The sequence below is a fragment of the Perna viridis genome, chromosome 9 (genome assembly GCF_037379345.1).
Source record: "Perna viridis isolate PV_CMFRI_1.1 ecotype Kerala chromosome 9, ASM3737934v1, whole genome shotgun sequence".
Taxonomy (NCBI): domain Eukaryota; kingdom Metazoa; phylum Mollusca; class Bivalvia; order Mytilida; family Mytilidae; genus Perna; species Perna viridis.
The window spans coordinates 33,383,170-33,398,935 of NC_142453.1; the positions used below are offsets into that span (position 1 = coordinate 33,383,170).

At 34.4% G+C, this 15,766-nt stretch overlaps 1 protein-coding gene across 1 annotated transcript; it reads right to left on the reverse strand.

Moving 5' to 3' along the window:
• Positions 1 to 1,759: 1,759 nt before the first annotated feature.
• Positions 1,760 to 9,988, reverse strand: LOC148607904 (uncharacterized). Its single transcript, XM_088546836.1, has 2 exons — positions 9,827 to 9,988; positions 1,760 to 5,182 (listed from the first exon to the last, which is right to left on the reverse strand). Exon 2 carries the CDS (start codon positions 4,957 to 4,959, stop codon positions 3,301 to 3,303), a length of 1,659 nt encoding a protein of 552 aa, XP_088402962.1. The 5' UTR covers positions 4,960 to 5,182; positions 9,827 to 9,988; the 3' UTR covers positions 1,760 to 3,300.
• Positions 9,989 to 15,766: the final 5,778 nt, after the last annotated feature.

Sequence of the window (15,766 nt, forward strand, 5' to 3'; positions counted from 1 at the left end):
GTTGAAAGTCATTAATATCACGATATATATATATATATATATATATTAAGATCATTTTCTTACAGTTATTCGTACAAATATTTTCTTCCTGTATTCAAATATCCTTGTGGATTCTAAGTTATGCACTTTTGTAAAACTAGAAAGGAAATAGTTGAGCATTTATCTTTTACATCAGAGTTGGGAAGGCTTTAATATAAAAAAATAACTATTTTTCAAAAGCATTCTTGAAATGAATATTTTCTTTGGCCATATCAATGAATCATTTATGCTTTAGGCATGAATTCAAGGATAATAAAATATGTAAATAAGTACTAACAAACTATTGGGTTTTCACTCCCCCCCCCTCTCTCTCTCTCTCTCTCTCTCTCTCTCTCTCTCTCATTCTCTCTCTCTCTGTGTATTTGTGTGATACTTAAAACGTTTTATACTTACATTGGATTTATAATGTATTGTCATAAGATATAGTAATACGTGCACAATGTAGTTATATTGTAACTGTTTATTAAAAGGATTCATTATTAAATGGTTCCAATTTTAGTCAGTTGTGAACATTAAATGTCTTATAGACGAAAACATGCATTCATTTAGTATACTGTTTTAAGCAGGGACAAAGACCAGACACGGAAAACAGATATACACAATAAAGAACATGAAGTAACTAAAATCATGCATACAAAAACTGGGAGCATGTACCAGGTGTACCGGTAGGGTAAGCGTCCTCTGCTTTTCTAGAAACACCCGCCGAGTTGCTCATAAAAAGTCAAGTACGGGGTAGACAAACAAGGAAAGGAAAACTATGACCCGTTGAATAAATCAGTTTTCATGGCGCAGATGGATATACCATAGCGATCCACGAGTTCTTCATGACGAACATAAAACTTCTGTAGTGACGACTTCAATCTTGTAGCAACATAACCCTGTTCCAGAAGCCTATTAGTTAGAATTCTAGCGCGCGATACAAAAAGTCTACGTAGTTTCGGCAAGCTTTGGCATAATGTAAGAGTTGTGATCTGAACACTCTATACGCAGGTGCTGAAGGGATGTTGCCACAGATGAAAGGAAAGTTGACAATTTTGAATGAAAAGTCATCACGTTTCTCGTAAACTTTGGTCAATAGTTTTCCTTCACCATCGATTTTTAAGTGTAGGTCAAGATATAAGGATGACTTGACTGCGTCTGTAGTATCTTTTATCTCAAGTTCTTTGGGGTAGATGCGATGTATCAAATCCCCGAAATTAGGATTGTTTAAAGGTAATACGTCATCTATAAAGCAGAAACTGAGATTAAAGGATCTAGCCAAATAATTTTCTTTTTCTTGAATCAGATCAGCTATAAAGTCAGCTTCATAAAAGTGACGAACAGGTCAGCAAGTAGATGAGCACAATTTGGTCCCATTGGAATGCTGACCGTTTGTTGAAAAACACGTCCATCACACTGGACAAACATGTCGATAAAAAAATCCAGCATTTTTTACACATCTTCCTCTGTATATTTTGAAGATGATTTCGAATTATTTCTTACAAAGTATGAGGAATCCCTACCAAGAACTATACATTTGTATATAGATGTACCATCGTTTTTGGAAAAAACAACAATGTATAATGTTTTAAGTCGGGATTTTAACTGAGTATGGGGAATAGAAGTATACAGTGTTGAAAAATCATAGGTTTTAATGCTATTATATTCTGATAATAGACTTTAACTGATTGTCTCCAAAAGTTCTTTCGAATTTTTCAGGATCCACATTGAATTAATACCATTACGGGTGTAAATTTTTAATTCTGTAACTATGCAGACTTTTTGCGCAGCCCTAGACTTATTACAAGTAGGCTGTTTGTTTACAGAGGATTATGTTGTAATAACCTTCAGTCATCATTACAATCACATTAAGGTCGTAAACTCGTTGTAACGGTGCATCCATCTGTACCATGCGAAACGCATGCTTTGTTCACAATGTCATAGTTTTCCTTTCCTCTTCCGTGTACCTCGGAGTTGACTTTTTAGGAGAAACTCGTCGGGATTTTCATGAAAAGCGGAAGACACTTACCATACGGATGCTCCAGTTTTAGTAGAGTCCGGGTCATCCATTTATTTTTGTTTCCTTGTACATGTTATATATGTGGCTGTTCCCCTTGTTTAGTCTTTATTCCTGGATGGCATTCTTATGTTTTCTATTAGAATCCTGGTTCTCTGGATTACTTTTTCTCAAGAAACAGTGATTTTGTTTTATTTATAGAAATAAGACAATTGATAAACTTCATTAAAATCCCCTAATTCTTTGCCTCTTCTCGAGGTTAAATTTACTGTTAAATGTATACGTATTTTTCCTACTTTTCTATGTATTTGCCTTGAACCTATGTACTTGTATCGTAAAAGGATTTTTCAAACTTTGCATCGGCCTTTATTAGCTGTTGACGTAGTTCAGCTGTTTTATTTTCATTTACGTCTTTACTTTTATCATTTTTAAACAGTTGACGATTTCGAGGAGAATATTCTTGTTCTCGAATGTTCCTTGCAGAATTTGTAAGTTTCCAGGAATTCCAGAGTTCCTCTTTTTTACTTATAACAATTATAGACTGCTGACGGTCCAGATTATCCCTAGCTCCCGGTACTTTCTTTTAGAAGTTATAGATTGATTTTTTAATCCTCGTCATATTTCCATGCAGCCCTAACTGGTTGTTGATGCATTTCAATAGAGTTTATTTGATCAATGATCTTATTTGTAGCAGTTTTGGACTGTTGACATTCCATAGTAGAGTACTCTTGCTTAAGAATTCTATTTACAATAACGATAGTCTGTTCAGAAGAATACCCATGTTCTGCACATATTTCTTTGACTATTTTGAGTTTTTGACGCAGTTCAGCTTTTCTACTACGGTCTACGTATTTACTAGCATAATTTTAAGATAGATGACGAATTTGAGCAGAATATTCTTGGTCTCGGTTTTTCCTGGCAGAATTAGTAGGATGTTCAGTGGAATTCCCAAGCATTTTATTTTTACTTGCCCCCATAGACAATTGACGGGCTAGTGTCGAGTTATCTTGCTCCCGGTATTTTCTTCGAGAACTCATACTCTGCTCAGTTGAATGCCTGGGTTCAGCAGAATTGCTGAGATCTTCGCTTTTCCATGCAGCTCTACTAAGTATTTGATACAGCTCTACACTTCTATTTGTAGCATTGTTGGAATGTGGACGAACTCGAGTAACGCATTCTTGTTCTTGTATTTTTCTTGCAGAATTTATAAATTGTTCAGTGGATTCCTCGAGTTCTTCAATTTTACTTGCACTCAAAGACTGTTGTCAGGCCTGGCTAGAATATTTTAGCTCTTGGAAGTTACTTTCAGAGCTTATGGTCTGTTCAGTGGAATCGCCAAGTTCTTTTAGTTTCCAAGCAGCATTGCTAGGCTGTTGATGCAGTACTACTCTTTTACTTGTAGCATTTTTGGGCCGTGGACGACCTCGAGTAACGTATTCCTGTTCTCGTATTTTTCTTGCGGATTCAGTGGATTCATCGAGTTCATCACTTTTACTTGCACTCAAAGACTGTTGACAGGACTGGCTAGAGTGTTTTTGCTCTCGGAATTTACATACAGACCTAATTGTCTGTTCAGTGGAATTACCAAGTTCTTCAGTTTTCCATACAGCTCCACTGGACTGTTGATGCAGTTCTATGCTATTACTTGTGGCATTTTTGGAGTTTGGATGAACTTGAGTAACCCATTCTTGTTCTCGTTGTTTTCTTGCAGAATTTATAAACTTTGCAGTGGATTCTTCGACTTCTTTACCTTTATTTGTACGTATAGACTTTTGGCGGGCCTGGCTAGGGTACTTTTGCCCTCCTAATTTACTGGCAGACCTCATGGTCTGTTCAGTAAAATCACAAAGTTCTTCACGTTTCCAAGCAGCTCTAATTGACTGTTGACTATGTTCAATTTTGTCACTGTGTTCTTCGCTTTTACTTATAGTAAAGTATTCTTGTTCTCCGAATTGCCCTGCAGAATGTATTAGCTCGCTAGGGGAATCCCTAGATACATCCCCTTTTTCTTCAGCCATTTTTAACTTCTTTTTCGGATGATTTACGTCAGCAAGGTGATAATCCGAACTAAGAAAGGGAACCCAATGATCTGAATTAGTGTCGTATGAATCACGAAGAGATTGTACTTGGTGCAGTTCTGGGATTCGGCTTGTTTCAGTGCTTGTGTGTGAGAACTCTAAATCGTTGTCACTTAAGACTGAGCTACGATTAATTGAGAGTAGACGAAATTCGTCAGAATGTCTCTGCCCTTGGTTTGGTATATTAATTGTTTCTGACTGTTTGAGATTTTGGGATGGAGTAGTTTGTACTTGGTTTCTACTTACCAAATTTTGACTTGGTTGATTGTAAGTCGATAAAAATCTCGCAAAGTTAGCAGGTTTTGAGTTTTGTCGATTTGAATCAGTTTGATTTGAATGCCGAAGAGATTGTAACGGTACCTGCTCGTGAGTAATCGTACTTGGTTCTCGCCATTTTGAGCTATCGGATTTAGGTTTGCAGTAGATGGAATTCCGACTGGTAACTTTGTACTGCTCAGACATCAATTGTTTTGTACTATTTTCGTTCAAGTTTGCAAAATCAGAAATGTTTGAGCGTGTTGAACGTGAATTGTAAAGGTCACTGAAAGTATTACAGGAACCTTCGGTATTTTCATTTTGCAAGCAAAAGTGTTCAACAAACATGTTCATTAAGTTACTATTTCCATCACTACTATTATCATAATTACTATTACAATAAGTTGATGTCTGTGGTTTCCACGTCTTCCAAATATCACCACCAGGATCTCTCCGAACACGGATGGAAACCCCGCCATTTAAAGACGTGAATTTCCTCTTTTGTACATTTGACGTCACACACACCTTAATTGTATCCAAAAAACCAATCTCTTCAGCCTTCCTGAAAATCCACAGCCGTCTGTTATCCATTGTGAAATATTTTCCACTTCGAAAGACTACTGATATCTCTGGAATACTGCGTAAGGTACATGATCCATTCAGCAGCTGATCTAACGTTTCTCCTTAAGTCAAATTGCTATGTCTTGTATTGATACCAAATGTGTTTGAAATTGAGTCTTGTGAAAAGAATATTTCGGATGGCTTCAGCTCCATTTTGAAAATCTATGTTCAGAAGTTGTTGACTGCTCATTGTCTGCAATAGTAAAACAAAATAATACATATTTCAATAATTCTCGATAATTACTAAGTGCAATATTGCTTATCTATATTTTATGGCCTGACTTTTAAGAGGTAGTTGTTTGTGTTTGTTTGTGTTTTTTTTATTTGATCCTCGCCATTTCAGGTCACAAACAGTTGGACGTTGTGACGGCCGAAACTGAGGGGTCAAATGTATCATATCAATGTTTATTTTCATTTCAACTTTCATTTTAGTAATGAAAAACAAAATGTATGACCGGTCAACGCTTGTACTCGCCGATGAAACATCAAAATTGAAACATTCAATTCTTATATATTATTTAGCAAAATAACATGCTAACTTTAACGCACTAAATGAGCATGTAGATGCAGCATTATTCAAACATAATGTCTCTGTACTTTTTAAAACATATATATAATCACATAATAAAATATCTTCATTCTTACAACTAAACATAAATATTGGCCATGCATGTAATGATGCCATTTTGCAAACCAAGTTTCTGATCACTATCGTAGTGCATATTCAATTCCTCGTAATTAATGACAATTTCGTCACACATTTTTCGGTAACTAGATGTTGACACAAGCTTTATATGAGTATGCCATATTGTACGTGCGATAAGATCCACGGTGAAGTCAACTACAAAGTTTTGTTTGACAATGTGATATATAGCATTTACTGACGGAAAGGACAGGAGGTTATATTAGAGGGCTTTTAGCTCACATATTTCTTGTTTCCATTGATTTCAGATTTTTATTCATCGAACCATCCAGAAACAAATGTTGTGGTATATAGAAATCACATTATCCGTCCGTCTGTTTGTCTTTCTACGTTATCCTTTATAAGTCTCATAACAAGTATTTTTAATGGCTCTTTGACAAATTCCATTTCGTTCAAAATTTCACCTATGTCCAACATTTGCTCAAATTCAAAGCTGTAGCGAGTTTTTTTTTCACTATTGTCTAAATCATTATTATTCAATGTTTAGGTTCCTACGTGTGCGTTCGTATGAAGTTCCACGCAGAGAAACATTTTATTTTGCACTTGCTGGGTTTTCCGTTCATGGTTAACATTTTGAATTCTGCTAACATTTGTACTACTCAAATACAATGCATATGTATTTTTCCAAGTCTGATATCCCAGATGATATAATCCTTCATAAACGAAACATGCTTCCAAGGGTTTTACGGTTGTGTGAGAAGGAACATAAAAAAACATATTGTGTTGGAAAAAAATGAGACGAGATCTTTTAAGTATATTTTCGCTTAATATATCAGTTTCCTACAGTGGGTGTGGAGACGAGATCTTCTAAATATTCGCGTTTTAGACAATTTGTATTTTCTACGGAGGAGGCGTACCATACAACACATCTAGTATGATATCGTACGATGATACGATTGTGCGGAGCAAGATTTCTGTTTAAAAGGCGATATCTTTTATAATAATCGCATAATTATTTGTAGTTATTTAATCATTGAACACATTGCTGTCAGACACACACGCCTCAATAGAATATTCATCAGAATATCTCCATGGTTAAATCACATCATGCTGAACACTTTTAGCCTAATTAGCGTTGTCCCAAACTTAATAGTTTTTTTAACATTTGACTCCTTAGGTATGGTTTAGTACCGGTAGCCGTTTGTTTGTAATCCGATGAAATCGACACATTACCTCTGTGCGTAATACCATAATGCATATACATAATACATATTTATATATTTGGTAAAATAGGTCTTACAGGTTCAGAGAAAATGACAAAGAGCAATAAAAAAGGACAATAATTACAAAAACAAAATTTCAAGAAAGTTTTGTCAATTATAGATGTCATCTTGATGAACACTCGTCTACCTCAACAAAATTTGTTTTAGCCTAAAACTTATTAAAACTACTGCAATGAACTGCTGTTTGATCCCCTATGGTCTATAATTGCTGTAATTGCTAGCAGCGGCTGTGTTTCTTAGTGGATCACAAATCCCCGAATTGGTTCTTGGAAACCTACCCTAATAAAATTAATACAAAGTTTGGTTTCAATTGATTACTGGCATGCAGCTCTCAAGGGGAATATTTTGAGAAATAATAACACGAATATAGCAGCAACCTCCCCTCTGCCCCCCCTCCCCCCCAAAAAAAACCAAAACAACAAACAAACAAAAACGCCATTAAAGGGCAATTACTCCAACAAGAGTTAACATTATTTCTCGGAAATCTTGCAATATATAGTAGATACCACGAAAATATGGTGAATATGTCAAAAAGACAATAACCCCGCCGGGATGAAAATACCAGCCCAAGGCTTCCAATTAGTATTCAATGAACGACAATAAATCTCCCACCATAGGGTAGGCTGCAGCTGGTCCCAAAATATCATTATACACAGGCACAGCGAAAGAGTTGCACCTATATACCCTATATAAGTAACATAGAAATAAACTAAAGGTGAAAACGAGGAAACCATCATACTACCGGGCAAGCTGCAGCTGTCCCCATTATACATTTTGCACAGGTACGGCGAAATAGTTGCTACTACAGACTCCAAAAACATAAAAGTAAACTGAAAGTGCAAACGAAACAAGACATACAGAGGCCAGAATTTCCTGACTTGGGACAGGCGCAAAAAATACGGCGGGGTTGCGGTACTTTTGCGTGATCACAGCCCTCGCCCTTTAAAATCTGGCCACTGTGGAAAAAATACTACACAATTAAACACGCCTAAAAATCAGTTCAAAAAGGTCTGAGTACCTTCCACAACGGACATAGAGAAACTGAATATAAATTATACAAATTACACAAATATACAAACTTAGGACTACTAGCAGTTCACTGACAGCTGCAGACCAGTTTAAACCTACAAAAAGTTATGTCTCATCGTATGTACTCCATCTGGTTGAATATTTTACCACATTAGAATCTGTCTATTCGTTATGGCTTTCCAAATATTTGTAACAACAATAAAACTGTTGTTCAACCCCGTACGGTATATTTTAGGTACAAATGTCATGTTTGTACTACACAGACAACATCTAGGAAAGATACCCTAACTAACTATAATTCAATTTCAGTGCAGATGATTTTTTTGTAACGGCAGCCATGCGTTTGCGGATCGAAAATCCAAACGCATGTTATGTACAAAGGAACAATCATGACTACAGCAAAGTGAGCTTAAAAGGGGACCCTTATTTCAAGATTTTGACTTCTAAAAGCATGTACTTCTTTATGAAATTTTGAGGAATACTTTATTTTTGTTGATATTAGCTCAGATCCCTTTTAATTTTTTTTTATAAATTTTTGATCATAAACCTTATGTTCTAGTTATGAATGAGATTTTATTCATACACGACTTGGGTGCTTTCCTCTTTTCTGTCTTTTGCTCAAAAACACTTCCAATAATTGCCATGAAACTTCGGTTAATTGTTTCGACCCAATCATTTAAACTCCCTCTGATTTTTACTTATCAAATAAATCACCCTGAAGCAAAATTTGTGGTTAAAAGAAATCACATTGTCCGATTTTATGTTTGCCTTTTTGCTATTTTATTGCAAGCATCTCGGTATTTGACTATTCTGGCCAAATTATGTTACCTTTATCCCATTTTAAAACCATATCTCCTGCTGTGCCCATATTCGTCCCTACTATTTCAGGGTTTAACATCTAAAGGCATATAAAACTACGTCCCGCGAAACAATACTGCCAATATCTAGAAACCTTTTTGGAAATTCGTTTTTTTTTTGCCTGATTGGCTTAAAAAAAGTCGCGGATGTTCCTAAAACAACAAATTTATATGCAAGGCCCAATTTTCCAACAAACCATTTTGATATTCCAACAACTATTGTTGAAATAAAATATCTCTCTCGAATAGATAGCGACCATTTCCAACTCTTTGCAACATCAAATTGCGAATATTAAGAAGAATATTGAACAGTTTGATAACTGTTGATTTGAGACTTCTGATTCCTCCAGAGTCGATTGCGATCATTCACAATACCTTGAAATGAAAATTTCAACAAGAAATATAATTGTTTCAGTTTGACCTTAAACTCTTCCCCAATCCAACATGATCATTCCAAGCCCTGTGTGGCCTAAAATGGCGAATATTGAAATATTTCGCCTCAGTCTCTCCCGAACATCTCTCTCTCTCTCTCTCCATCAAAGGATGTTTCAGGATTCATTAGAACTTACAAACACATCCTATTTGTACAAAACATCTTTGAGATGTTCCCTATATATTTTTTCTATTTTTTTTCTAATATCATAAAAAAGAAAGAACAGGAAGAGGGAAGCAATTTGAGCTCCGTCAAATATATAATAAATGAGTTTCTGAGGTTCCGAATAAGGATTTATTTTCTTAATTTCTAATTTTTTTCGGACTCTGTGCCTTTTTAAAGGAATATTATAGGTATATATTAAACAAAGTCAGTCACAAACATATCATTCTAATTTCTATTAAATGTCCATGGTATACCCATTAACTCCTGTCAAAAAGCTTTTTATTCTTATACAATGTAATAATTTACCATATCAAAATATAGCCATATCAAATAATGTGAAAGTGTTTTCTGAAAAGAAAAACACAATGTCATATCAATATCGAAAGTAGCTTTACTGAAAGTAGAAATTGATTATTTATATACATACCAAGTCAGTTTACGTCCTTATTGGGTAATCATAATACTAAACAAGGTTTTATAGTTAAAAACCACCAGAGTTTAGTTTGTATTGTTGTTAAAATAAAACAGACTAATATCCTTTACAAATGTACCATAGTTGTGTTCAATTTCTCTTGAAATATGTGAGGTAATCAGCACCTGACCTATAGATGCAATTCATTGCATATGATTAGTCAACCAATGAAAAGTAGATGCCAGGGCAAAAATTAAGAAATAACAATGCGTGGCATGTGCATTTCGACGATATATTCTGTAGAAATAAATTGATTGCAAGTCCTCAGAGGATTTTTGACTGATAATAAATTTATCAACTGTGTTGATTCTAGTACTGTGATTTCTAGATTGGGTGCGTTTCTTACAGTTATATAAGGAGTATATGTATGGTGTATAATTATATCAAAGAAACAACAACTCCACCGGGATGAAAATGTCAGCCCAAGGCCACCCATTGGTTTTCAATGAACGACGAGGAAACCCTCATATTACAAGACAGGACATGCATTCTCGGTTTGCTCATTTCATACACTGATTTTTAAAAGACAGCGATTCCCATGAAGCGTTTCATGAAGCGTAAAGTGCCCAAAAGTTGGGTATTCGCATTATCTTGTCAAAAAAATAGAAACAATCCTTTAATAAATGTACTATGAAGATAAATTTATTCTCTGACACAAAATATATTATGATAAAGATAATGTTGATAAATAACACAAATCGAGAAGACAGTGATAAGTTTCGAGTTTTCCGTCTAGTTTTTCGAATATGTATAAAAGCATTTATACAACGATAACGTTATTTCAAAATATTATTGATAGTAATAAATAAGGGGTCTAATGAAGTTACATGTACAAGGACGCAAAAGGTGGTATGTATTACGTTTTAAAACATATCATAATAGTCTATTCGGATATTTTGTTAGTACTATACATATGCGTTATCATCCACAGCTGAGGCTAGCTATTGAAACATGGAGAAATTACCACTGTCACCAAGGAGTTAAATCGATCACTTTTGAAACCAAATATTTCAACCAAGGCAAAGGCAAAATGTAATCAAATTAGCTTCTCCTTGTCTTTTCATACGTGGCTCATGTTTCAGTAACGGTTTTGGATAGCTTGTTGAATCTGCTTGTTTTGTGTCCCATGTATTCATATAACATCTCATGTATATATTTTTTTTATTTTGTCCATATTTGCCTTCTCATGTTGGACCAACTTCCCCGGTATTTTGTTCATATAGAAGTACTGACGATATATTGATATACATAGACAATTGAAATACTCTGACTGATTGGGAAACACCGAAGGAAATATATGATTTACAACACTACGAAATGTCCTTTGACAAAACAAGGCTTATCGATTATTAATACAAAGAAATAACATAATATTAACATTTAAACAAAAACAAACAAACAGACAAACAAACAAACAAACAAAAGATGAAAAAATATTCCAGGATGCCAGGGAAAGACACGCATGTATAATGCATGCAGGGGTACGACTGTCTTTTTTATTTTGATAAAATTTCAATCACGGAGGTACATACATAAAGAATTCTTCTCCCAATAAATCTCATATCACTTTTTGTTATCATAGGACGCTTACCCTACCGGTGCACCTGCTCCATGGTCCCAGTTTTTAGTGGATATTGTTCATTTGCTTTTGTTACTTTGTATGCATGATTTTAGTTACTCTATGTTCTTTGTTGTTTATGTCTGTAATCCATGACTGGTCTTTGTCCCTGGATTGCATTCTTTTGATTACCGCTATAACCTTGGTTCCCTTGATTACTCTTTGATATTAAATGGAAAGTCTGAAAGTCTTTTATATCATATAATGAACTCCATATCTTATCAATATTTTCATCACTGATACGTAATACAGGATTTCCAAGTAAAATTTTTCCAACAAGAAATAGTTCTCTTTATGTTTGCAATGCATATAAGCATGGAAAATTTTGAATGATGACTCAATCCAATAACTTTGTAGAAATAGAAATTTCAAAATTATCTGAACTATATCAAAACAAGAAAACTTTTCACACCAATATTTGACAGCATTTGGTTCATTTGTAAATAATTTCAATAACACACAATTGAAAAGTTATGTTATACAAGGTAAAGAGTATTTTCTATTACTAGCATCGCACTCTCATTTAAAATAAGATTTCTACAAACAGTTTTAATTTCTCCTACTAATACTTCATAATCATTACGAATACATTTAATTATCCCGGTGCTTCTTTAGAAATTCCCAACCCAAATTGTTCAATTTGATCTAGAGAAAAATATTCTAAAATGTTCAATTATGTGTTTGGTAATTGTGGTACCATCTGATTTCCCATCAATTTACATTTGTTGACAAATTAAGGTTCTTTCTATAGGTTCCAATGAAATTTTCGGACATTTGAGCATTTTGTACAAATTGGTCTTACCAGTGACCTGAATACAAACTTGGTTTCATAACCGTCTCTTCTGCTTCAGTGACCAGGTCATGTTTTTGTCTTGGTATGCTGGTTTCCATCTTCATTTCCTTATTTGTTCGCTTTCTCGTTGCATAAAAACCATATGTACAGTGGGATGGGTTTTGTACTAATTTTTGTATATTTTTGATATTTGTTTAGCTTCAACGTCAGAAGTTCGTTGTATGTCATTATTGGCAGTACAAATAGGGAATTAGTTGGGAAATCTGTAACGTATATTATGCGTCTGATTGTATTTGTTGTTGTCATTTTGCTTGTATCCCAGCTTTAAAGCTGTAGCAGTAGGTGTCACAAGCTGTTGGTATTACATAATATTGAAGGTATTAATTAAGGTATTCAATTTATATATAAATGCTATCGTTCTAAGTTGTGTAAAATGCAGAACGATTCTTATCAATACTTTTTTCGGTCGCTTTTCAATCAAACTTCAGATCGGTAAATTGTTTCTAATGGTGCTCGGATCGACTTTTTTTTCGATTTTAGGAACATCTGATTCATTGCAAATGATATTGCTTGAATACAATCACAATTCTTCCACTTTTGAATTGGTGTCGTTTTGCCCATTATAATAATTCTAAATGGTTGGTTTTAAACTCTATCTAGTGCAAAAATCATCAAAAGTCTAATTATGCTCATGGTGAGGTCTATGACTTCTTGGCATACACTATTTGATACATTTATATTTAAATGACACGTTGGTTCCTTAAAGAGTTTCAATTAGACTTACTACAAGTTTAAGTTTATCGTTTGGCTAGATCCTTCAATCTCAGTTTCCGCTATATAGATGACGTATTATCTTTAAACAATCCTAATTTCGGAGATTTGATACAATGCATCTACCCAAAAGAACTTGAGATAAAGGATACTACAGACATTGTGAAGTCAGCCTCATATATTGGCCTACACTTGGACATCGATGGTAAAGGAAAACTATTGACCAAACTTTACGACAAACGTGATGACTTCCTTTCATCTGTGGCAACATCCTTTCGGCACCTGCTTATGGAGTGTTCATATCACAACTCATACGTTATGCCAGAGCTTGCCGAAACTACGTAGACTTTTTGTATCGCGCTAGAACTCTAACAAATAGGATTCTGGAAAAGGGTTATGTTGCTACAAGATTAAAGTCATCACTACAGAAGTTTTATGGTCGTCATCTGCACTCGTGGATCGTTATGGTGTATCCATCAGCACCATGAAAACTGATTTATTCAACGGGTCATAGTTTTCCTTTCCTCGTTTGTCTACCCCGGACTTTTTATGAGCAACTCGGCGGGTGTTTCTAGACAAGCAGAGGACGCTTACCCTACCGGTGCACCTGCTCCATGGTCCCAGTTTTTAGTGGAGTCCGAGTTGCTCGTTTGCTTTTGTTACTTTGTATGTATGATTTTAATTGCTTTATGTTCTTTGTTCTGTATGTCTGTTTTCCATGTCTGGTCTTTGTCCGTGAATTACATTCTTTTGATTACCGCTATAACCTTGGTTCCCTTGATTACTCTTTGTAATTTTGAGTTTACTTTTTAATTTAGTTGAATTAGTGATATGATGCTTCTATGTCATTCGCATATCGAAAATAATCGAAAGTATTTCTGTTGGTCTTAAAATTTTAACTTATAACTCATCAATAATAATCGAAAGTAGGTTTGTTTGTCTTCAAATCTCTCTTGTGTCTCATCAATGATGGGTATTCCATGCTGGGGGAGAAGAATTTTTTGATAGGGATAATGGGGAAATTAGTTTAAAAAAATATTGATATGAAAAAATGTATTAAATTTAATTACAAATAACAGCTTAAATGTTGAAGAATTTAAAATATTAAAAGCTAATTTTATACTTTATATTTGTACTTATGCAATTGGGATTATATTGGTAGAATGGAGAGATATTATAATTAGTATGGTGTAAGTGTGAAGTTTATACCATTCAAGAGCTGTATCAACCTTTTGTTCAATCTGAAATGTTATTAAGGGCACATTGTTTTTTTTTGTAATTGGCTGTGCTGGTGTATTTTTAGCATCATAGTACCATATCGTCTGTCGGAGGAGCTGAGTAGACACATTTGTGTAGCTTTTGACGGTGTAAGTGACAACACTCCACCTTGTAGAATGTCTTACATTTATATGAGAAGTATTTTTTCCCATGCACTATATTTGTCATCTAACATTACAACAGATCCGATTATCGAGTAGGTCAATAAACCGTCTTTTCATTCTTTGTCAACTGCCATTTATATGCCAATAAAAGTTCTTACCTAGGAATACATCTTCTTGATCTTCATGCGTTTGTCGATTATTCTGTCCTAGGTTTTGCAACAACAGCTAGTTAGGCAATATGGGTAGATAACTAATGAATTTTGATAGGTTGTTTCATAATTGCTCCTTTCCACACACAAGAGAAATGGTTTATAAGCTAAGGTTATATCATTTAGACAATTTATGATTGCCGTGTTGCATAGGTGCTGAAGTATCATATTACATTGTGTGGGCATGGACATTTCTTCTTTTTGCAGAGGTTCTAAGTTCCTGTGTTGTGATATCTCTATAATTCTCTATTGGTTTAATTGGTTGTGCTTTTTATCTTCATCTTTCGTTTTTATCTGACATCCCCTTTCCTATCTTCTTGTAATCTAACCTGTGTATATCTGTAAAAGCATCTACAGATGATTTCTCATTCAACGTCTTTCCCCCTTGTTCTTTGTATCCATAATCGTTTGTATCTTTGTTTGGTTTCAAAACTTTATGATGTCTTTTTCCATATTGAAACCTACTATTTTCACCCTTTTTTATTACGGTATTGTTTTTTTTAGAAGTTTGGCCTTGTACTTCTGTTGTTTGAATATTTAATCGTGTATTTATTGAAAGACATGACAACACAGTTGATTATCTTACCATATATTTCAAAGCTAACTCAAGTGTACATATCATGATGTTGACTTTTCGTGAATCCATCTAGCATGTTTAACTTGATTGCTTGTTTCTCTACTGTTGGTAAGAATTATTTTTGTTTTTTTTTATTAAGTAATTTTCTTCTAGAATTTTTCAACTTTCCTTGTTAAATGGCAAAAATGTTTTTAAAACAGAATACCATCTGGTGTTTTCATTATGTCCCATTATTTTGAATAATTGTCTGTCCCGTGGGTCATTAACAAGAATGAGGGGATGATCAGCTTGCCAGTTGTCAATATTGTCTTCTCTTTTATCAATAGTAAAATGTCGTTGATAGTATTCTTGGAGATGCTAATTCATGTCATTGTGGGTAATGCTACACAGTCTTGCAATTAGTTTGTAATTTGTGGTTTTCCTTTCTATTTCGTTTAAACATAATATAGTGTCTGCGTGTAACGGTTAAATATTTATTTCCAAATTGGGTCAATTTTCTGTGACCGAGCAATAGCGTTTGCAGCAAAGGATGTAGCTGATGTTCC